General features: G+C 53.5%; 2 protein-coding genes across 2 annotated transcripts in view; one reads left to right on the top strand and one right to left on the bottom strand.

Annotated features, from left to right (window-relative positions):
* The window catches only part of LOC121445722 (cadherin-related family member 2-like), a gene marked incomplete at its 5' end in the record, with an annotated part of 23,934 nt that extends 22,638 nt beyond the window's left edge, over positions 1 to 1,296 (top strand). Inside the window, one exon of the mRNA XM_041647868.1 lies at positions 1,080 to 1,296. Coding sequence (XP_041503802.1) covers positions 1,080 to 1,220 — 141 coding nt within the window. The remainder of the gene's footprint in view (positions 1 to 1,079) is intronic.
* Positions 1,297 to 1,303: 7 nt separating this feature from the next.
* Positions 1,304 to 15,409, bottom strand: LOC121445723 (G protein-regulated inducer of neurite outgrowth 1-like). The gene is made up of 2 exons (XM_041647869.1): positions 15,059 to 15,409; positions 1,304 to 5,216 (listed from the first exon to the last, which is right to left on the bottom strand). Exon 2 carries the CDS (start codon positions 5,062 to 5,064, stop codon positions 2,308 to 2,310), a length of 2,757 nt encoding a protein of 918 aa, XP_041503803.1. The 5' UTR covers positions 5,065 to 5,216; positions 15,059 to 15,409; the 3' UTR covers positions 1,304 to 2,307.
* Positions 15,410 to 17,803: the final 2,394 nt, after the last annotated feature.

The following is a 17,803-nucleotide window of genomic DNA, read 5'->3' as shown; positions in this document are numbered from 1 at the left end:
TTTTCTTTATCTCGCAATCCCCGAATGCCACGACCCATAGGGCTCTGTAAACACTGTGTACAAGGTGTGAGAACCGGGAGATCAACCAGTCCCCCTGCCAATCCAGCAGCACGGATACAGATGCTCAGGGAGTGTTGTCTGCCTTAAGACCAGGCAGCCTGCGGTAAATCAGATCAGAAGTCAAGACTGCTGGCTTAGGTGCCAGGTTACGTTATCTGGTGCTATGCTGGTTGCTTTGGGCTCAGGGTCTGTAAGCACAGACTGACTAATGTCTCCGGGGCTCTTGGCTGCTCCACTGTTTACCAGGGATGGTGACATCTCCAGGCTGGAAAAAGCCCTTTCAGAATTCAGGCAAAGGCAGGGGTGACTTGGGGCTCTGGCCTTGTGGAGGCAGGGCGTGGAGGCTGCAGCAGAGTAACCTGGCTAAGGGGCTGGGCCCTCCCATAGGAAAGTATATGTCTGAGGAGGAAAGAGGGATGGTGGGCTGTGTGAGTGACGTCACATGGGGAGACAAGAGGAAGGACAGTAGAGGTGTGTTAGTGCTATGACAAGGTACAGCTGTAACCCTGGGTGACATTTCCGAAAGACAGGAGATGGCAAATTCAAGCAGAATCTAGTGTTGTACCAGGACATCCACGAAAATGGCTGACCAGTTCCTGCTCTCCTCTTCCTAGCTAGGGTGATGCCCAGCGTCTGCCTTCCTCAGCAGGCTATCTGTGGCTCTATCAGGGAACTGATGGACCTTGTCCAACACATGGCCTGCGCTGGGGTACAGGTGGCACGAACTATGATCAAGTTGCTTTTTGGTCTAGGACAGGGCAGAATGCTAGAACATTGCTCTGTTGGGGTTAGGCAAAGGCCAAAGGTGACTCCCTAGGCCCACCCCACCTGTACCACTCCTGGCCATGGCTGTCTCTGCTATACAGCAAGGAGACAGAGGCCCCAACAGGAGCGAGCCTAAGGAATGAGGGTGGGAACCTCCAGGCAAGGAGCCATCTGGTGACGAGTGCAAAAGCCCACTGCTGTCCTAGGGTCTGGGGCGAGAACCCCGGCTTCACCTTCCCTCCTTGTCTCTCCAGAAGCCGCTTCCACACAACTCACCTGAACCAGACCCAGAGCCCCTGAGTGCAGTGCTCTCGGGAAGGCCGGTGAGCACAGGTAAACAGCAGAAGAGAGATCTGTCCTTCACCAACCCTGGCCTGGACACCGTAGACCTGTGATGGAGACCTTCATTCTTCGAGTGCAATCTGTATTGCCTGCCTTCCCCTAAATATAATATATGATCTTTCAATCATAGACGAGAGTTGGGGAGAGGTTTTATTACCAATGTATACTGTGACAGTTAGTAGCCAAAAACTGAGGCTCAAGGGAAAGGGACCAAGGTGCTGGGTGGTTACAAGGAACTTGAGGCTCACAGCATTGTGGGGGGAAAGGTGGTAGATAAGAGAGGGAGGGACCTTTAAAGACAACTGCAGATGTCAAATGAGCTCTCCGTCCTGTCCCTGATACCCAAGACCAGCTGTCACCCAGACACCCAGTGGCCTGAGACCTTCTAGGAGCCTCACTATGACCTTGGGTGTGTAAGACCCTCTGATCTTTCCATGGCTCTCCCTTCTCAGCTGAGCCCCAGGGCACTCCTAGCCTTTGGCCTCTATGGGGAATGTGCATAGTGACTGGGTAGGAGGGGAAACAGGGCTAGGGGGTCTAGGTGGGGAGAGACAGGAGTGGGGTTAGGACTACCAACAGCATGCAAGAGACACCCTGGCCGTGGGGCCAGCACCATGTGGAGACCCCTCATTGCTCAGATTCACGCCCCCCTCCCCCGCCCCAGCCTCCCATTCAGAGTCTGCTTTTCTGGTGGCCTCGCACCAGTCCTAGCACACGCGGAGGAACACTTGGAGATCTGCATGCTACCTTTCCCAGTTCTAGGAACCTGGGCCGCCTGGAGGCCTCAAAGCACCAGTCTGGCCATCTCAGGAGCCTGCCTCAGCTCTAGGGTGGAGGGATGGGAGCAGGCACCTGTGCTCTCCCTGTACTACCTGAGGGAGTGGAGCGAAAGGCTGTGAGGGCACCGGGGCGGGATTGTCAAGGGCTAGATGTGTGGGCTCGTGGTCGCAAAGGGACTGGGAAAGGGGGTTTCGTCAGTGTTTGGGAAGGGAGGGACTGGAAAAGAAGCCCCTAAAGGCTGCCCACTCCTCGGAGGCCTGAACGCACGGGGTTGGGGGTGGGGCGTAGCTCTCAAGGGCTTGCTATCAAGAAGGGAGCCTGAGAAGGTTGGAAACCCGGGGCTACAAAAATGGGGACCGATCACTCGGCCGTGGGTCCCGCCCGCGAGCAGCATCGCGGCCGGCGCACACTCTGCAGCAGCGCGCGGAAGAGGCCAGGCGGGCGCTTGGCGGCGCCCTCGGCGGGCGCGGTGCGCACGGAGCCTGCACGGCCTGTGCCCGCGCGGACGGCGGGCGGTGGCGCCGGCGCCCCTTGGCGGCCGTGCTCCTCTATCTGGCGCTCCAGATGCTTCTGAATGGCCATGCCCAGCACCTCCACTTCCATGGAGGCGCCGTACACCTCCCACGTCATGCCCTTCTCGTCCCAGCTCACGTCGCGCACCGGCTCGGCCGCCTCCTGGGGTGCCATGGCGGCCGCCAACACCGAGCCGGGCCGGACCCGCACCTCTGGGAAGGCGGGCGGCGGGGCGGGCGGTGCCGCGGTCTGCGGAGTCATTGGCCCGGTGGCCACGGAGCGCGTCTCGGCGGCTCCCAGCGACACCTGCAGGCCCGCGTCCCGGCGCGACGGTGGCCCGGGCGAGGGGCTGGGCTCGCGCGGTGCCGCCTGGAAGCTGAAGGCCGGGCCGGCCGCGCCGTCCTGCGGGGACATGGGGCTCAACGCCACCGAGACGCTGGCCTGAGCGCCGGCCTGTGTGCCCGCGTCCTCGCGGGGCGGTGGCGCTCCCGCGTCCCACGACGGCGCCTTGGTGAAGTTGTCGCGAGTCCGTGGCCCTGTTGGGGGCGCTGCACCCTCCGCGCGGGGGCTCTTCTGAGCCGCAGCTGCCGCTAGGTCTTTCTGGCTGGTGCTGGCACAGGGCGCTGGCTCTGGCAGGACCCCGGGGCTCCGGGCATCTCCCAGAGGCTGGGCTGAACTGCAGGCTGTACCATCGGATGGCCTGAAAGGGGCCTTGGCCTTCTCCAGAGGCAGAGGTGTGGTCTCAGCCGAGGTTTGAGACTCTGCTTTTCTAGGAGATGGAGATGAGGAGTCAGCCTTCCCTAGGGACACAGGTTCCACAGACGCAGGGGGGTCGACTTTTCCCGGGGGATCCATCTTCCCAGACACCTGTGGCTGCTCTTTTTGCAAAGTTGGCACCTCCACATTTCCCGGGGATGTGGTACCCGGAAGCTGGGTTACCACCTTGACCCCAGACTTGGGCTCAGCACTCCCTGAGACCCTGGTGGAGTTCACAGGATTCCTCTTTTCTGGAGCCTTCGCCGCTGTATTGCCTTCTGCTCTTTCTGAGGCCATGAGATCCGCCTTTCCTGGGGACACCATAGCTAGTTTTCCTGAAGCCGTTGGGACCACTTTTCCTAAAGTCGTGGAGTCGGCTTCTTTAGAGAGAACAGTTTCCGCCTTTCCCTGGCTTGCAGAGCCCACCTTGCTGGAAGTGAGGGGCCCAGCCTTCTCTGAGGCTGTGGGACTTGCCTTCTCCAAGGACTGTGGGTCTCCTTTCCTCTCAGCTGCTGTCTCAGCTTTTGCAGCAGACAGGGACCCCCACGTCCCCAGAGACTTGGCATCTCCTGAACTTGAAGACATGGGGTCTGTCTTTCCTGAAGACTCAGGATTCCCTTTTTGAGATGTTTTTATGTTTCCTGTGACTGTTGTGTGATCTGCCCTTCTAGAAGACTTTGTGTCCTCTCTTCCTGAGGATAGGGTTTCTGTCTTCACCAACGACACGCGTTCTGCCTGCCCAGAAGACAAGAGTTCTGGTTTCACTGGGGACACAAGTTCCACATTTTTTAAGGAAACTGGGTCCGCACTGCCTGGAGGTCCCGGACTGTTCACAGATGCTGCATCTGTCTTTGACGGAAGTACACCTCCCAGCTGTCCAGCCGATACTGCTTCTGTCATTCTCGTAGACACAGGCCCACCCTCTCTTGAGGAGGGAGGGTCCTCTTTTGCTGAGGACAAAGTTTCTGTATTTCCCACAGCTGCAGGATCCGCCATCCCCAAACATACAGGATTCACCTTTTTGGTCCCAGGAGTCACTGTTCCTGAGGATATAAGTTCTGTCTTGCTTGATGACCCTGGAGTTATCTTTCCTGAGAATCCAGGATCTGCCTTTTTAGTGGATGCAGGGTCTGCCTTTTCTGGAGGGTCCATATCTTTTTTCTCCAAAGACACAAGATCTCCCTTTGCTGCAGACCCAGGGTGCTCTCTTTTGGAATATGTGGGATCCTCCTTTCTTGGCTCCATTTTGCCCGAGGATACAGGCTCTCCCTTTCTTACAGACACAGGCTCTTCCCCTTCTGGAGACGCTGTATCCACCATACTGGAGCACATTGGATCTACTCTTCCCAAGGACCCAGAATCCTCCTTCCTTGGAGTTGCACAATCCATCCTTCCAACAGTTCCAGGCTCCCCCTTTCCACAGATTGCAGGCTCTGCCTTTCCCATCAACACGGATTCTTCCTTCCTCAAGGACCCAGCCTCTTCCCTTCCTGTGGGAGTAGAATCTGCCTGCTTCAAGGAGTTGGAATCCATCTTTTCCAAGAACACAGGATTTCTGTTCTCTGGGGTTGTAGGAGCAGCTTCTGCTGAGGACACGGGCTCTGGCTTCCCAAACAAAGCTGTTTCAGAGGCTCCTGAGATCAAGGCTCCATGTCCTCTCACTGTCTCTGGCAGAGGAGTGCAGGGAGGAGAGGAGCAGGCTAAGTTCCCAGCGGGGCTCTCAGAGCAGGAGGCCCCTTCCCCAGCCCCACTGGGACCGCTGTGTCTGGAGTCCATGCCTAGGCTTTGGTCAAGGGTATGCTTTAGGGGTGCAGGGATGGCCTTTGGGGAGGAGCAGCAGTCCCTCATGACCGGGCCCCCAGTGCCCAGGCTCCCATTGTGTGGGAAGCAGAGGGGTCTTGGGGGGCTGGAGTCCTTCTGAAGCAGTTGGAGCCAGGTTGGTCTTCAGGACTGATCATCTACCCTCAGAGCCATGCTTGAGCTCAGGACAGCTGTGGCTTCTGAAACAGAGAGAACAGACTCAGGCTTAGGACACACTCCAGGGGGAACGACTCAGCCATGTCCAGGCTCCTCCCTGGATTCTCTGTCCCTGTCTGGTCCTCTCGTCAAGAAGGCCTCAGCTAAAACCATGAACCCAATCCTATCACTCCCTGCACCATCACACCCAACAACTATCTAAGAAGCCAGTGCTCCCAGCACTCGGGATACCACGGCAGGAGAATTTCTAGCACAAGGCCAAGCTGGGCTACACAGTACCCAGCCTCAAGACAGACAGACAAACTGACCCTTCACAGCTTGACCAATCTGACCTTTCAACTTCATTACAGTTTCCTCACCTTCATCAGCCTTATCTCATGCAACGTGCTACCCAAAGGGAGGCGCTTGTTCTCAAGGCCAATGGCTGAAAACTTTTGATGTCACTGGGCCAGAAGGGTCATTTCAATGAGGGAAGCAAGCTGCATACGAAACAAGGCGGGGGTAGCGTAACTGGCAAATTGTAGAGTGCATGGCTTTCCGAAGGTGGATCAAATGCTGTCCCGGAGGCTTGAAACCTGGGAACTCTTGCTCTGGTGCCATAGGAAAATGAGAAATCCAGACTTTGATGTAAAAGATGCTAACTAATTCAAGATTTAAATAAAAAACCCCAAACACTATGTGGGCCAAAGAAAACATGTCTGTAGGCCACCAGTTTATGTCTGTGTAGGGGAGCTGTGAACGGCCTGTCAAGGAAAGGACACAGTCATGAGCTTTCAAAGACTGCTCTGAGGTGGTGTGGCAGTTGCGCTGGAAGGAGAAAGGAGCTGGCCAAGACCCAGGAGGAAGCCAGTCAGCTTCTCATTCAAGTGGTCCGCCCTCATTCTTATAGCCCGGCCTATGCAATGCGCCCTGAAGGTCCGTCCTTCAGGCAGAAATGAGACCTGTAGAACTGGTGGAAGGCAATTGGCTGTAGTGAACGATGGTGGGCGTGGTCTGCAGAGTACTGGGTAAGGTGGGGGATTGCTGGGCTGGAGATCCGAGGAGAGAGGAAACTGTGATGCCTGGGGAGCGTCTGGGAAAAGGGGCCAGCAGGCAGATAGATGGACCTAGGAGAAACTGCCATTACCCCTGCCGCAGCCAGAATGAGCAGAGTTGGTGATGGTGTTGGGGTGATGGCCCCCAGACCATCTTACCCATGGTCAGGCCAGAATCTCTAGAGCAGCAGTCCTCAACCAGTGGGTCGCAACCCCTTCAGGTTGAGTATCAGCTATCCTGTATATCAGATATTTACGTTATGATTCATAACAGTAGCAAAATTTTAGTTATGAAGCAGCAATGGAATAATTTTATGGTTGGGGTCGCCAAACATGAGGCACTGTATTTGAGGGTCGCAGCATTAGGAAGGCTGAGAACCACTGCTCTAGAGCCTCTCTTGGCTTTCATAGGCCATGAACCACCTATCAGTGAAATATAATTAATCCGCCTTGAAAACATATCCAAACCTGGCTGCCATCCTGGGCCCCTGCCATCCTGGGCCCCATGCGTCAACACTCTGCACCTGGATTACCCTTACTTTCCCTTCCCCTATCCAGTTTATTCTTAAAAGCTGTGGGAAGAAGGATCTTAAACCCCAGGCAGATCACCTTCTGCTCAGAACTGTTCAGCATCTCCCCAGTTGATGCGAACAAGCAGCAGATACAGTAACTCTGGAGACCCTGCATTTGCTGGTTCTGTTGTCTCTGGTCTGGTCCACCCTCCTCGCATCCTCCCCTCTCTGTGTGTGGTTTTAGCTTCAATGGGCTACTGCATGGTTTCTTAAATACCACCCAACGCTCTCAGGGCCTTTCCACCAGCCATCTCACTCCAGGTCCTGCATGGTTTACTCTCTGAGGTCTTTCCTGATCTATCCTGTATAAACTAATCATCCTCAATGTTGATGTCACTCTCCATCCACTGTGTGTCTATATAGACAGTCTCACTATGTAGACTGTGTGGCTGGCTTGGAACTCTCTATGTAGACCAGGCTAGCCTCAAATTCTCAGAACTCTGTCTACCTTTCCCTCCTCAGTGCTGGGGTTAAAGGGACCACACCCAGTTTTGTTTTCCTGAATTTTTAAAATCCAAAATACTTGTTACTGTCTGTTGTGCTGTAGATCTGTGTTCATTGAATGCTAGCCCCATGGGATGGCACAGTTGTAATCGCAGTGTTTGACAACAAAAGCAGGAGCTTGAATTTGAGGTCAGCCAGGGCTACATTGCAAGAACTGGTTTCAAAACAAATCATAACACACACACACACACACACACACACACACGCAGTCACACAAGGACATCTAAGCAATGGGGACTTTACTGTTCTCATCCACACATCAGCGTCAAGAACAACAGGCATGTACACAGGAAGGAAATCCTCAGGACGTATTAGCCATGTGAAACACTGCATGAGCCTTCTGACATCCAGCAGCGCTACCCCTAGACCCAGACTCCCCTTATTCTTGTTGGGAAATTAAACCAGCTGTACTCTTCTAGGAAGGGTGTTTGTCAATCTCTACATGTGTTTACAAGACACACAGTGATTTAGCTAGCAAGCCCCCTTCCAGGGATATTCCTGCAGACACAGGATGGTACCTCATCGTACAGGAGAGCCCCCGGTGGTGAGGAAGTCAGAAATGGCCAGGGTATGTGAGACGGCCACATGGACCACCACACAGACACTGGAACATGTAGAGTGAAGAGGAGAGATGCCTGAGAGAGACTGAGCAAGCAAAGACACGTAGGGACAGGGGCAACATGACCGCCAGGATTCTGAGCGTGTGGCTGAGGGAAACCATGTGCGTGTTCATGGGATTATTTATAGGCAGAAAATTCCAAGATAAAATCTCGTGAAACTTTCATTGTGATGGCCTCTCTATAGTAAGACCCGGATCTGAGGGTGAAAGAGCCTTTCTTTGTATTTGGGTCTGAATTCGGGTTGTAGGTGAGCACTGCACGCGTGCTGTGACAGTGGCCGTGTGTCCTGAGAAACGCATGCTGTGGGTGATCTTGCGGTTGCTTAAATAGCACAATGTGTACTTAGTACAACCCTAAACAGTGTGGGTCAGCAACTCTCTGTGGCCTCTGGATGCAATCAGGAGACTCAGTCAATCTGAGATGATATGGGGAATCTCTAGCACACCATCTATAGTCAATGAAAATGCGCAATTTAAATTATGTGCAGGTGTTTCTCTGCATATGGGTATATGTGCATGTGTGCATAAACCGAGGAGACCAGAGGCCTCCTCCTGGAACTCCTCCCCCTGGAACTGAAATTACAGGTGGTTGTAACACGGATGCTGGGAACTGAGTAGGGGTCCTTTGCAAGCGTGCTAAGTGTTCTTAACTGGCAAGCCATCTCTCCAGCCCTATATTAACTTAGAAGAATAAACAGAAGGAATTCATCCTAAAAAAACAGCAAAGGGTTGTGGATGTAGCTCGGTGGATTGCCTAGATAGCTAGAGTGATTGCCTAGCGTGTGCAGGGCCGTGGGTTCCTTCCCCAAACCACAAGAAAACCACCAACTAACAGTTTCAAACTGTAGGTCCCTACACCAATGACCCAGCCATTGTCAGGTCATCCTCCTGGGCACTGCTCACTTTCTGTGTCCACAGGATTGGCAGCACGAACAGGTCAGGAGCACTTTGTGTTGAACCTGAGGAGGCGACGGGAGCTCCCACTCCATTTTGCATGGCTGCACAGTTTTGAAAGAACAGAAAAGTGAGAGAAACCTCTACTGGATCTGTGTGAGGAAGTCATCTCCCCAATGCTTGTCTAAGCCTGTATAGTCACCTCCTTTCTTTGTTGGTATTTATCTTCTATAACTTCTTCTCACATCCAAGCAACACACACACAGACACACACACACACACAGACACACACACACACACACAGACACACACACACAGACACACACACACACAGACACACACACACACAGACACACACACAGACACACACACACACAGAGACACACACACACAGACACACACACACAGACACACACACACACACACAGAAAGAGAGAGAGTGAGAGAGAGAGAGCTTTGTGCACACCCATGGCTGGCATTCCCTCCTGTCTCAGCTTCCACACACCCTCTGCTGTGAAAATCTTTTCCTCCTAGACTGACTGTGTCATTAACATTTTGGTTCTCAGCTTAAATGTTCCCTCCTCCAGGAAGCCTTTTTTGCCCACCAGCTTCCTCCGGAGTCTCATGGCCCCTTCCTATATCCCCCTTCCCAGGTTTCTATCACTCTGCATGTGCCCATTTTTTTTTTTGTTATTGTTGTTGTTGTTGTTGTTTTTCCTCAAGACAGTCTTCCTCTGTAGCTTTGAAGCCTGTCCTGGAACTCACTCTGTAGCCTTGAACTCACAGAGATCTGCCTGTCTCTACCTCCCGAGTGAGGGATTAAAGGTGTGTGCCAACATGGCTCGGCTGCCTGTGTCCATTTAACCTGAGTCCCTGACTGGGCTTCAGGTTCCCGCTGAGTCCTAACTGTTCACCACTGGGTTCCCTAAATCTCAAGTCTGAGGCTTGAGGTGATGGTAGTCATCCCAGGGATGGACACACAGGAGGGCAGTCTTGCTGAGGACTATAGGCTCCTCGGTTTTGGAGAGCTGAAACTGGATGCCTTTTTAATTTATGGGGGGTGTGCAAGAGTCACGTGGGTGTGGTTGAAGTTTTGGATCTGGATTCCATCAGCATAAAAACAAGGGTATGGAAGAACCCTAGTCTGCGGGGACAGGCAGGCATCGGACATGAGCGGCATGCGTGAGTCTGTCTTCGTTTACTTTGCCCACCAATAGTGATGTTGGGATAGAGCAAAGGAGATGACTAAAGGTCCCGAAGCAAGAGAGACCCCAATACCCTCCAGTGAAGGTGCCTGGAAGGATCACAGTGGGGGTCGTGACAAAAATACTGTATCCTAGAAAGCGGTAGCGGCACCCAGTTCCAGCTTCTTTGACAAATGAGAATGCACCCACTAACGCAACACTTACTGGACACCTCTGCAAATTCCATGTGCTGGGGATACGGGAAAGGATGAGGAGAGGGTAATAAGCCAGTAGTAAATAAATGATGTCATTTCTGATATGCGATGTTGTGAGGACAAAGGAGTGGGCCACTGGTCGGGACACGTGGTCAAGAAGGCCCCTCTGAGGAGGTTGACATTGGAGCCAGCCATGAGAAAGCCAGAGAGGCTGGAGCAGAACTGGTATCAGAGAGGGAGCGGAGAGGAGGGAGAGGCCTTGTGGGAGTGGTGGGTGCTATCCTAAGGGTACTGAGCAAACACTGCTGTGTTTTAAATAGGAAGTGTGAGTGACTGTTCTGTGGCCAGGTCCTTAATTCACTGAGCAAAGTCACACATATGGATTTTTTATATTTTAAATATTGGCTCATTTTTCACATACACGAAGGCCAAACAAAACAATTGTTCCGGTCGATTTTGTGACCCATCTTGTCCTTGGGACTGTGGGAAGGAATATGATAAACCCGAGTGATTGGGCAGATGGCCAAGAGAAAGTACCCAGATTCCAGTGAGGACCAAGGTCTGTTTGCCGTGCTTCCCAGTTTCCTCCTTTGGAACACAGAAATGTAACAGCTGCCCAGCAATTACACAGGGAGGGACGTACAGCCCGCAAGGGTCAGAAAAGGCTAAAGGAGCCGTTCCCCGGCCCTTACTACCCCTTAATTCACACCGGTAGTCCAGCCCATCCTAGGGGTCTCCCCACAGCAGCCCCTGCCTCCGTGTGGCCTGGGCAGAAAGTGCAGACAGCTCACCAGTCAGCAGCTCTGAGTCTCCCATCAGGGCCCTTCTCACTAACCCCACCACTCACACCGACTCATGCCTCCCTCCCCACCAGGCCTGTCGTGAGAATTAGAGTAGATGAGGGGTGTGCATGGTTCTGCGCACGTTAGGGCCAGGCTGTGTAGATGGAAAGACTGTTTTTATCTACTCAGCCTGTCAGAGCCCAGCTGTGCTCCCAGGAGGGGGCGGGGGTGGGGGGCTGAGTCTGAAATGGTTGCAGCAGAGACAAAATTCAGCAAAATCTGGCGTTAGGACATGCTTGTTTGGCCTACAATGCTAACAAATTATTTTTTAAGTCAGTGTGTGTCTGTATGTTGTGTGTCTGTGTGTGTCTGTGTCTGTGTGTTGTGTGTCTCTGTGTGTATGTGTCTCTGTGTTTGTCTATGTGTCTCTCTCTGTGTGTATATATGTGTCTGTGTGTGTTTGTGCATGTGTGTGTATGTGTGTGTCTGTCTGTGTGTGTCTATATGTATGCGTGTGTCTGTGTGTGTATATATGTGTTCGTGTGTGTCTGTGCATGTGTGTATGTCTCTGTGTGTGTCTGTATGTGTGTAGGTGTGTGTATGAGTCTGTGTGTATATGTGTGTGTGTCTATGTGTCTCTATGTGTTCGTGTGTGTCTCTGTGTGTGTCTGTATGTGTGTGTATGTGTCTGTGCATGTGTGTGTGTCTCTGTGTGTGTCTGTATGTGTGTGTATGTGTCTGTGTGTGTCTGTGTGTGTGTCTGTTCTGTGTTTGTGCATGTATGTCTGTGTGTCTCTGTGTGTGTCTGTATGTGTGTGTATGTGTCTGTGTGTGTGTTTATGTGTGTCTGTGTGTGTCTGTGTGTGTGTGTCTGTGTGTGTCTGTATGTGTGTCTGTGTGTGTCTGTGTGTGTGTCTGTGTGTGTGTCTGTGTGTGTATATATGTGTCTGTGCATGTTTGTGCGTGTATGTCTGTGTGTGTATGTGTGTGTCCATATGTCCAAAGGTCAACCTTGGATCTTATTCCTTGGGAGCTGTCCACCTTATTTTGGGGGCAGGATCTCTCACTGGAACCTGGGACTCACCCATTAGGCAGGCTAGCTGGCCAGTTAGGCTCAGGGACCTTCCTGTCTCTGGTTCTCTGGAGCTTTCTTTATGTGGGTGGAGGGGATCAAACCTCTCTAGCACCTTAAGTCAATTTTAAATAAAGGAGCAAAGTCATCAACATCTAAACATTGATAGAGTCCGTGTGGAAATCCAATGTCCAGGTTTATTCTGGCAAACTAAAATTTGGCAAGCTGAGCCGGGCGGTGGTGGCGCACGCATTTAATCCCAGCTCTCAGGAAGCAGAGGCAGGCGGATCTCTGTGAGTTCGAGACCAGCCTGGTCTACAGAGCTAGTTCCAGGACAGGCTCCAAAGCCACAGAGAAACCCTGTCTCGAAAAACAACAACAACAACAACAACAACAACAAACAAAAAAAAATTGGCAAGCTGGGCATGCTTCCTGCAGAGCAACAGCCAGCTGGTGCTGAGAAGAGTGTCCTGAAGGAGGCGAGTAGCCACAATCCCCCCTCCCGATGGTGCCCTGGATACTAACTGTCCATTGCCACTCATCTCTGATCATCACTTCCTCATGTATGTTACCTTCCTGCCCTGCAAGTGTCTAAGTTTTCACACCTTACTCATGTGCCAAGAAAAGCAGGAAGTAACTCTGTCCAAGTGCTTCTAGAGCCCACACACCTGTCCGGCAGGAGATATGCTCCTGGTCTCCAAGAAGGAAGCGGGAAGTCCGGCAGGTAGGCATGGCCAGGTGTTTGTATGCCCCTACTGCAAAGCCAGGAAGAGATTGGCGTCCCAGTTCCCAGCTCCAGCTTCTCAGCTTCTGAGGTGGGACTGCGCCCAGTACAGGGGACGGACAGCTTGTGGGTCAAGCCCCAACCTAGTCACTAACTTGTCCTGTGACTTTGTGTGGGTTTTCCCACTCTGGGAGCCTCAATCTCCCATTCCAAAGGCCAGAGACAAACCCCAAAGGATCTGCTGCTTACAAGGCTGGGGAAATCCTTCCTGAATTGAGAGGAGTCTCAGTAGCTTCCAGCCACTACTCCAAGGCAGCCCAGGCCTGGAGCCTCACATCCTCTTCCTCTATCCTTCCACTAGAAACCATCTCCACTCCTATCCTACCTCATGCTTAGCCCTGGACCCAGAACCCCCAGGCTCATTTTACCATGTAGACTCCATGACAACGGGGGCCCTTATCATCCCATGCCATAGATGAGGACCCTGAAGTCAGGAGGAAGACTGGGGTTCAAAGCCTGGATTTTTCTCAGTCTATCAATCAACATCTGGACACTAAAGCTAGACTCTTTTCTTCCTCTTTGTGTGCGTGTGTGAATGTGGGTATTCTCATGCACACATGCAATTCAGAGGACCACCTCAAGGGTCAGTTCTTCACTACTAAGGTCTTTCTGTTGTACACCTTCAGCTTCTAGGGATCCTCCTCTCCCCTCTCACAGCCTGAGCGCTGAGGTTAGGCTTTGGATGGGTTCTGGAGGGCTGAATTCAGGTCCAAACACTGGCTCCTAAAGTCCCTTTCTTTTTGGCCTAGGCCAAAGATCCTTCAAATCCTATGGGCTTCATAGGTAATAGAACCAGAAAGCATCACAGAGCAAGTCAATGTCTCTGCATACACACACATGCCTTTGGGGACACGCACACCTCATGGACACACGGCTGCATATTTGGATTGGACATAAGGAGGTGTGCGTGATCCATATAGGTAGCAGGCTGAAATGACCGTGTAGGGGAATGGGGGAGGGGGCAACTCATCTGGTATGCAAATGAGCAAGTGGACTGTTTGTGGAGGGACTGCACCAGCTCATGCCAGTCTGGGCCAGGACCTGGTCCCAGTCTGTCAACCCTGTGAGCACAGGATGGCCTGTGCTTTTATGCCTTGTGGGGGCCACTGGGGACCCTGTGGGCGTGGGCATCTGCCATCACGTGGCCTTACAGTTTCACCTTGGGAGAGCTAGCCTGAGGGTATGCATAGGCCCTTGTCTTTGGGCTATCCTGGGAATGCAGAGCTGTGGGCAGAGAGGCGGGGCTAGCCTGGCTCTTCCATTCCCTCTAGGATTTCTTCCCAGTCTGGAGTCATCTCTACACCCCCAGCCAGGGCCAGAGCTGCCAGGCACCTGCAAGCATCTTCTGCTATGGCAACAAGACTGACAAAGGCTTGTGTATGTCTGTGAGTGTGACTGAAAACCCCAGGCTTCTGCCACTTGTCCCCTCATCTAGTGCCCTCACAGCGACAAGCTACCACAGGTGACAGAGTCTATAACAAAGGCCTTCTCTGAGAGACATTCCCCACACCACCTGTCCATTTGTCCATCCACCAGTCCACAGAAGGGCAAGAATGGACGTTCAAGGGTGTGCAGACATGTGCTAGTGTGGGCTGAAGAAGAGCTAAGAGACAAAGCGAGTGTGTGCGGAAGGGTCACAACCTATTCCAAGGTGTAGGGTGCAGAAGGGGCATAAGCACAAGCTGGCCAGAGCAGGGCAGCTGAGTGTCGATTTGAGTATTGCTGACTTGATCCAGGATGGGTGCTGTGACTGCGTAGACCCCACTGAGTGCCCTGGGTGGGTGTACAGGTGGCCGGGTTTGTGAATCTGATGGGATGACCAAGGGCCATGGTTGTGTGTGTGTGTACCTGTGGCCTCATCTAAAGATGAGGTTCCCAGGCATGATCGCGGTGTGCGACCACGTCCAGGAGTGTGTGCTACACTGGGTGTGTGACGGGTGGGATGAATCAATGAGAGCAGCCCTTCCCCCCGGTGGCGGGAATCGCCCCCCTCCTGCACCGCGGTGCGGAACAAAGCGGCGGGCAGCGGGGCTGAATGCGGGGCGGCCTGCTCACACCACAGGCCGGGGCAGTGCACCGGGGCCCCGCCCCACCGCGCCCCGCCCCGCCGCCCCCGCCCCGCAGCCCGAGCCCCGCGCGGTCCAGGACCCTGGACAGCGATCCCAGCCGGCGCGCCCAGCCGCCCCACGCGCGCCGGCCGCTTACCCGCGCAGGCTCCTCGCAGCTCCGGTTCCCGCCGCGCAGACCACCCCGGTGCTCCCGGCCGCGCTGGCGGGTGGACCCGATTCCGCGCTGTCCCCGGTCGGCTGGGCGCCCCGCCCCGGGCATGCGCGCTGGGCGCACCCGAGAGCCGGGAGGGGGCGCCGCGGAGGCGCGCGAGGGCCGGCAGACGCCGCCCGGGCCCGGGGGGCTGCGCGCCCGCCCGCTGCTCAGCTGAGAGCACCGCGGGAGCACGGGCGGCGGCGACCCCGGAACCCAGGTTGTCCCGATCTGCCAGCTGCCTAGGCGAGGAGATTTCCCGCTTCCCACCTCGGCCGCACTTCCGGCCTCTGCGCCCTCCGCCCCGCCCCCGGCCCTTTGTTTCGCTGCTGCCCACGCTCCCGCGAGTGGCCGCCCTGGGCTGGGAGGATTCCTGCTTCCTCCCCGCAGCATCCTCCCACCCTCTGGTCCTCCCCCTGGATGCCCTCCAACAATTTATCTCACCTTATTGAGCCTCAGTTTCTAGGTCTGTAAAATGGGTCTAGCATTAAATCACCTCAGAATGGTCGTGGAATAAAAGGTTCCTGGAGTCGATGTCCAGGGCTTCCACTTGAGTCTGCAGAAGGCGTGAGGACTCACTGCCCATTTCCCTCTACATTTGAGCAGAGGAGTGGGACCCTTCCACTTCTGCCTCTCAGATGAGGACTCTGTCTTGGAAGTGAGTAGAGATCCTTGTGCCTGAATTGTGAAAACCACCTGCTAAAATAATAACGAAGGCAAATGAAACTTTTAGGCAGGGACACAGAGCTAAAATTTGGTTTATAGATGTCAATGACTTTCGAGTCCAGTCACTCAGGAGCAAGGGGATACTCTAACCACATTTTCCAAATACAGATAAGTTTCTTGTTTGCGGCCAGGTCGAATTGCAAATTCATACAGGTCACTCCCCGCAGCCTCACACTTTGGCTTATGTCTTTGGAACCACTTCTTATCTGATCACCAACTTAAAATAATAAAATCTAGATAGCAAGTGAGGATTTAAAATTCACAGGAAAGCCTAGTTTTAGGGACGCTGCCTCTAACCAGGCACTCAGGAGTTTAGGCAGGTCGATAAGCCTGTGCTCCGAGCCAGCCTGGGCTACAAAGTGAGTCCTATATCAGCCTTGGCAAGACTTATCTAGTAAAACAGAGAGACTCTGTTCCCAAAAATCTTAGAACAATTAAATTCAGATGCAGACCTCTTCATCGGAATAAATACGGAGCGCGGGTCCGTTTTCAGGACCACGGACAGCACAGAGTCGCTCTCTCTTGTTATTGGTGCTGAAAATGGTTCTCCTACTGCCCAAGAGGGTACTTAATTAGCTTCAGAATTTACAAAACCTGTTTCGCACTCATCATCTCATCTTGCACCGGCCGCCCCTTCAAGGTGAGCGTTATTGGCTTTGTGACAGAGGAAGCAACTGAGGCTTAGGAGGTCCAGGAGACGCCAAAAGTGGCTTTGAGTTACAACATTCTCCCCAGAGGCAGAACGACACTGGAGCAGAACCAAGTATATTGAGAAGGCCGTGGTAGTGTTTCAGGTGAGGAAAGGGACCCGGAAGCCTTTTCTGGGGTGGATACTAGGCAACCCTTACCTGGGGAGGGGGAGAATCAACTGGCCTTAGTCATGAGGTGGATGTTGACAGAGGCTCTTGTTGGTCCTCTGAGGTTCCACCTTGTGGATGGAGAACACATACTGTATGTGTGTTGGGGAAAAGGGGTGCTTGTGGGATGACCACCCTAGTTATGAGTCCAGAGTGGAACTCTAACGCTGCCACAGCTGGAGGCACCCCGACGGAGAGCTGACAGCCATGAGGGTGGGGAGGGCGTCAGCATATGGAGGGAGCATTTCAAACAAGCAGGCAAGCATTAGAATCCTAGTGCCTTCCAAGGAAACACCAGGCTGCTCTGAAAACGGGAGGAAGGAAGGGCAGTGAGCAAGGAGACAACGTTCTCAGGAAGTCTGCACCCTGAGAAATAGAAGAGGCATGGTGGCACACTTCTGTAATTCCAGCACTCAGAGGAGGGGAGAGAGGACCAGAAATTTACGGTCAGCTTGGACTCCATAAGATCCTGTCTTTTCCAGAAAGGGAAAAAGGAAAAGAAGAAAGAACAAAAATGAATGTGGCATCTTCCACAGAGGCAGAGGAGGTTGGGATGGGAGGGGCCAAGACAGAAGGAAAGGGAAAGATGCCAGCAAGAGGAGGCAGGAGTCTGGAAGGAGGGATGAGATGCAGATCCTGGAGATGCCTCTGAGAGCCTGGGGTGAAGATGAAAGGCATGTGGCTGGCCTGTGAGGTGCTAGGACACCAGCAGGGGGTGAGAAGGTGACCCAGGGAGGGGAAGCAGCCAACACAAGGTTATGAAGACAGCAGTCACAGTGGATGCCTGGAGCTTAGATCTGCAGGGAAGTCTTAGAAAGTGGAGTAAGTGTGCACCAGAATTCCCCTGGCCAAGGGCAAAGGACCTGGAGAATGCATAGGACAACACTTGGCAGATGTTCCTTAGGGACTGTCCCTGGTTATTCAGCTCCTGTGGTCTCTTCCTAGGCATCTTTCTATGCCAAGTGGTTCCAGCAGTCTGGGTGCTTCTCTTTGACAAAGACTTGGGTAGTGGATTGTTGAGAGTCCTCTTTGTGGGCGCATCTGAAGGGTAAGGTCAGAACTCTGGCTGTGTCTGCTATGAGGTCATGGTTGAGGCCTCTTTCCATAG

Source organism: Microtus oregoni, unplaced genomic scaffold (assembly GCF_018167655.1).
Source record: "Microtus oregoni isolate MIOR12 unplaced genomic scaffold, Mior012 000395F_ref0000249, whole genome shotgun sequence".
Classification (NCBI taxonomy): domain Eukaryota; kingdom Metazoa; phylum Chordata; class Mammalia; order Rodentia; family Cricetidae; genus Microtus; species Microtus oregoni.
This window is presented reverse-complemented; position numbering and strand designations above follow the sequence as displayed.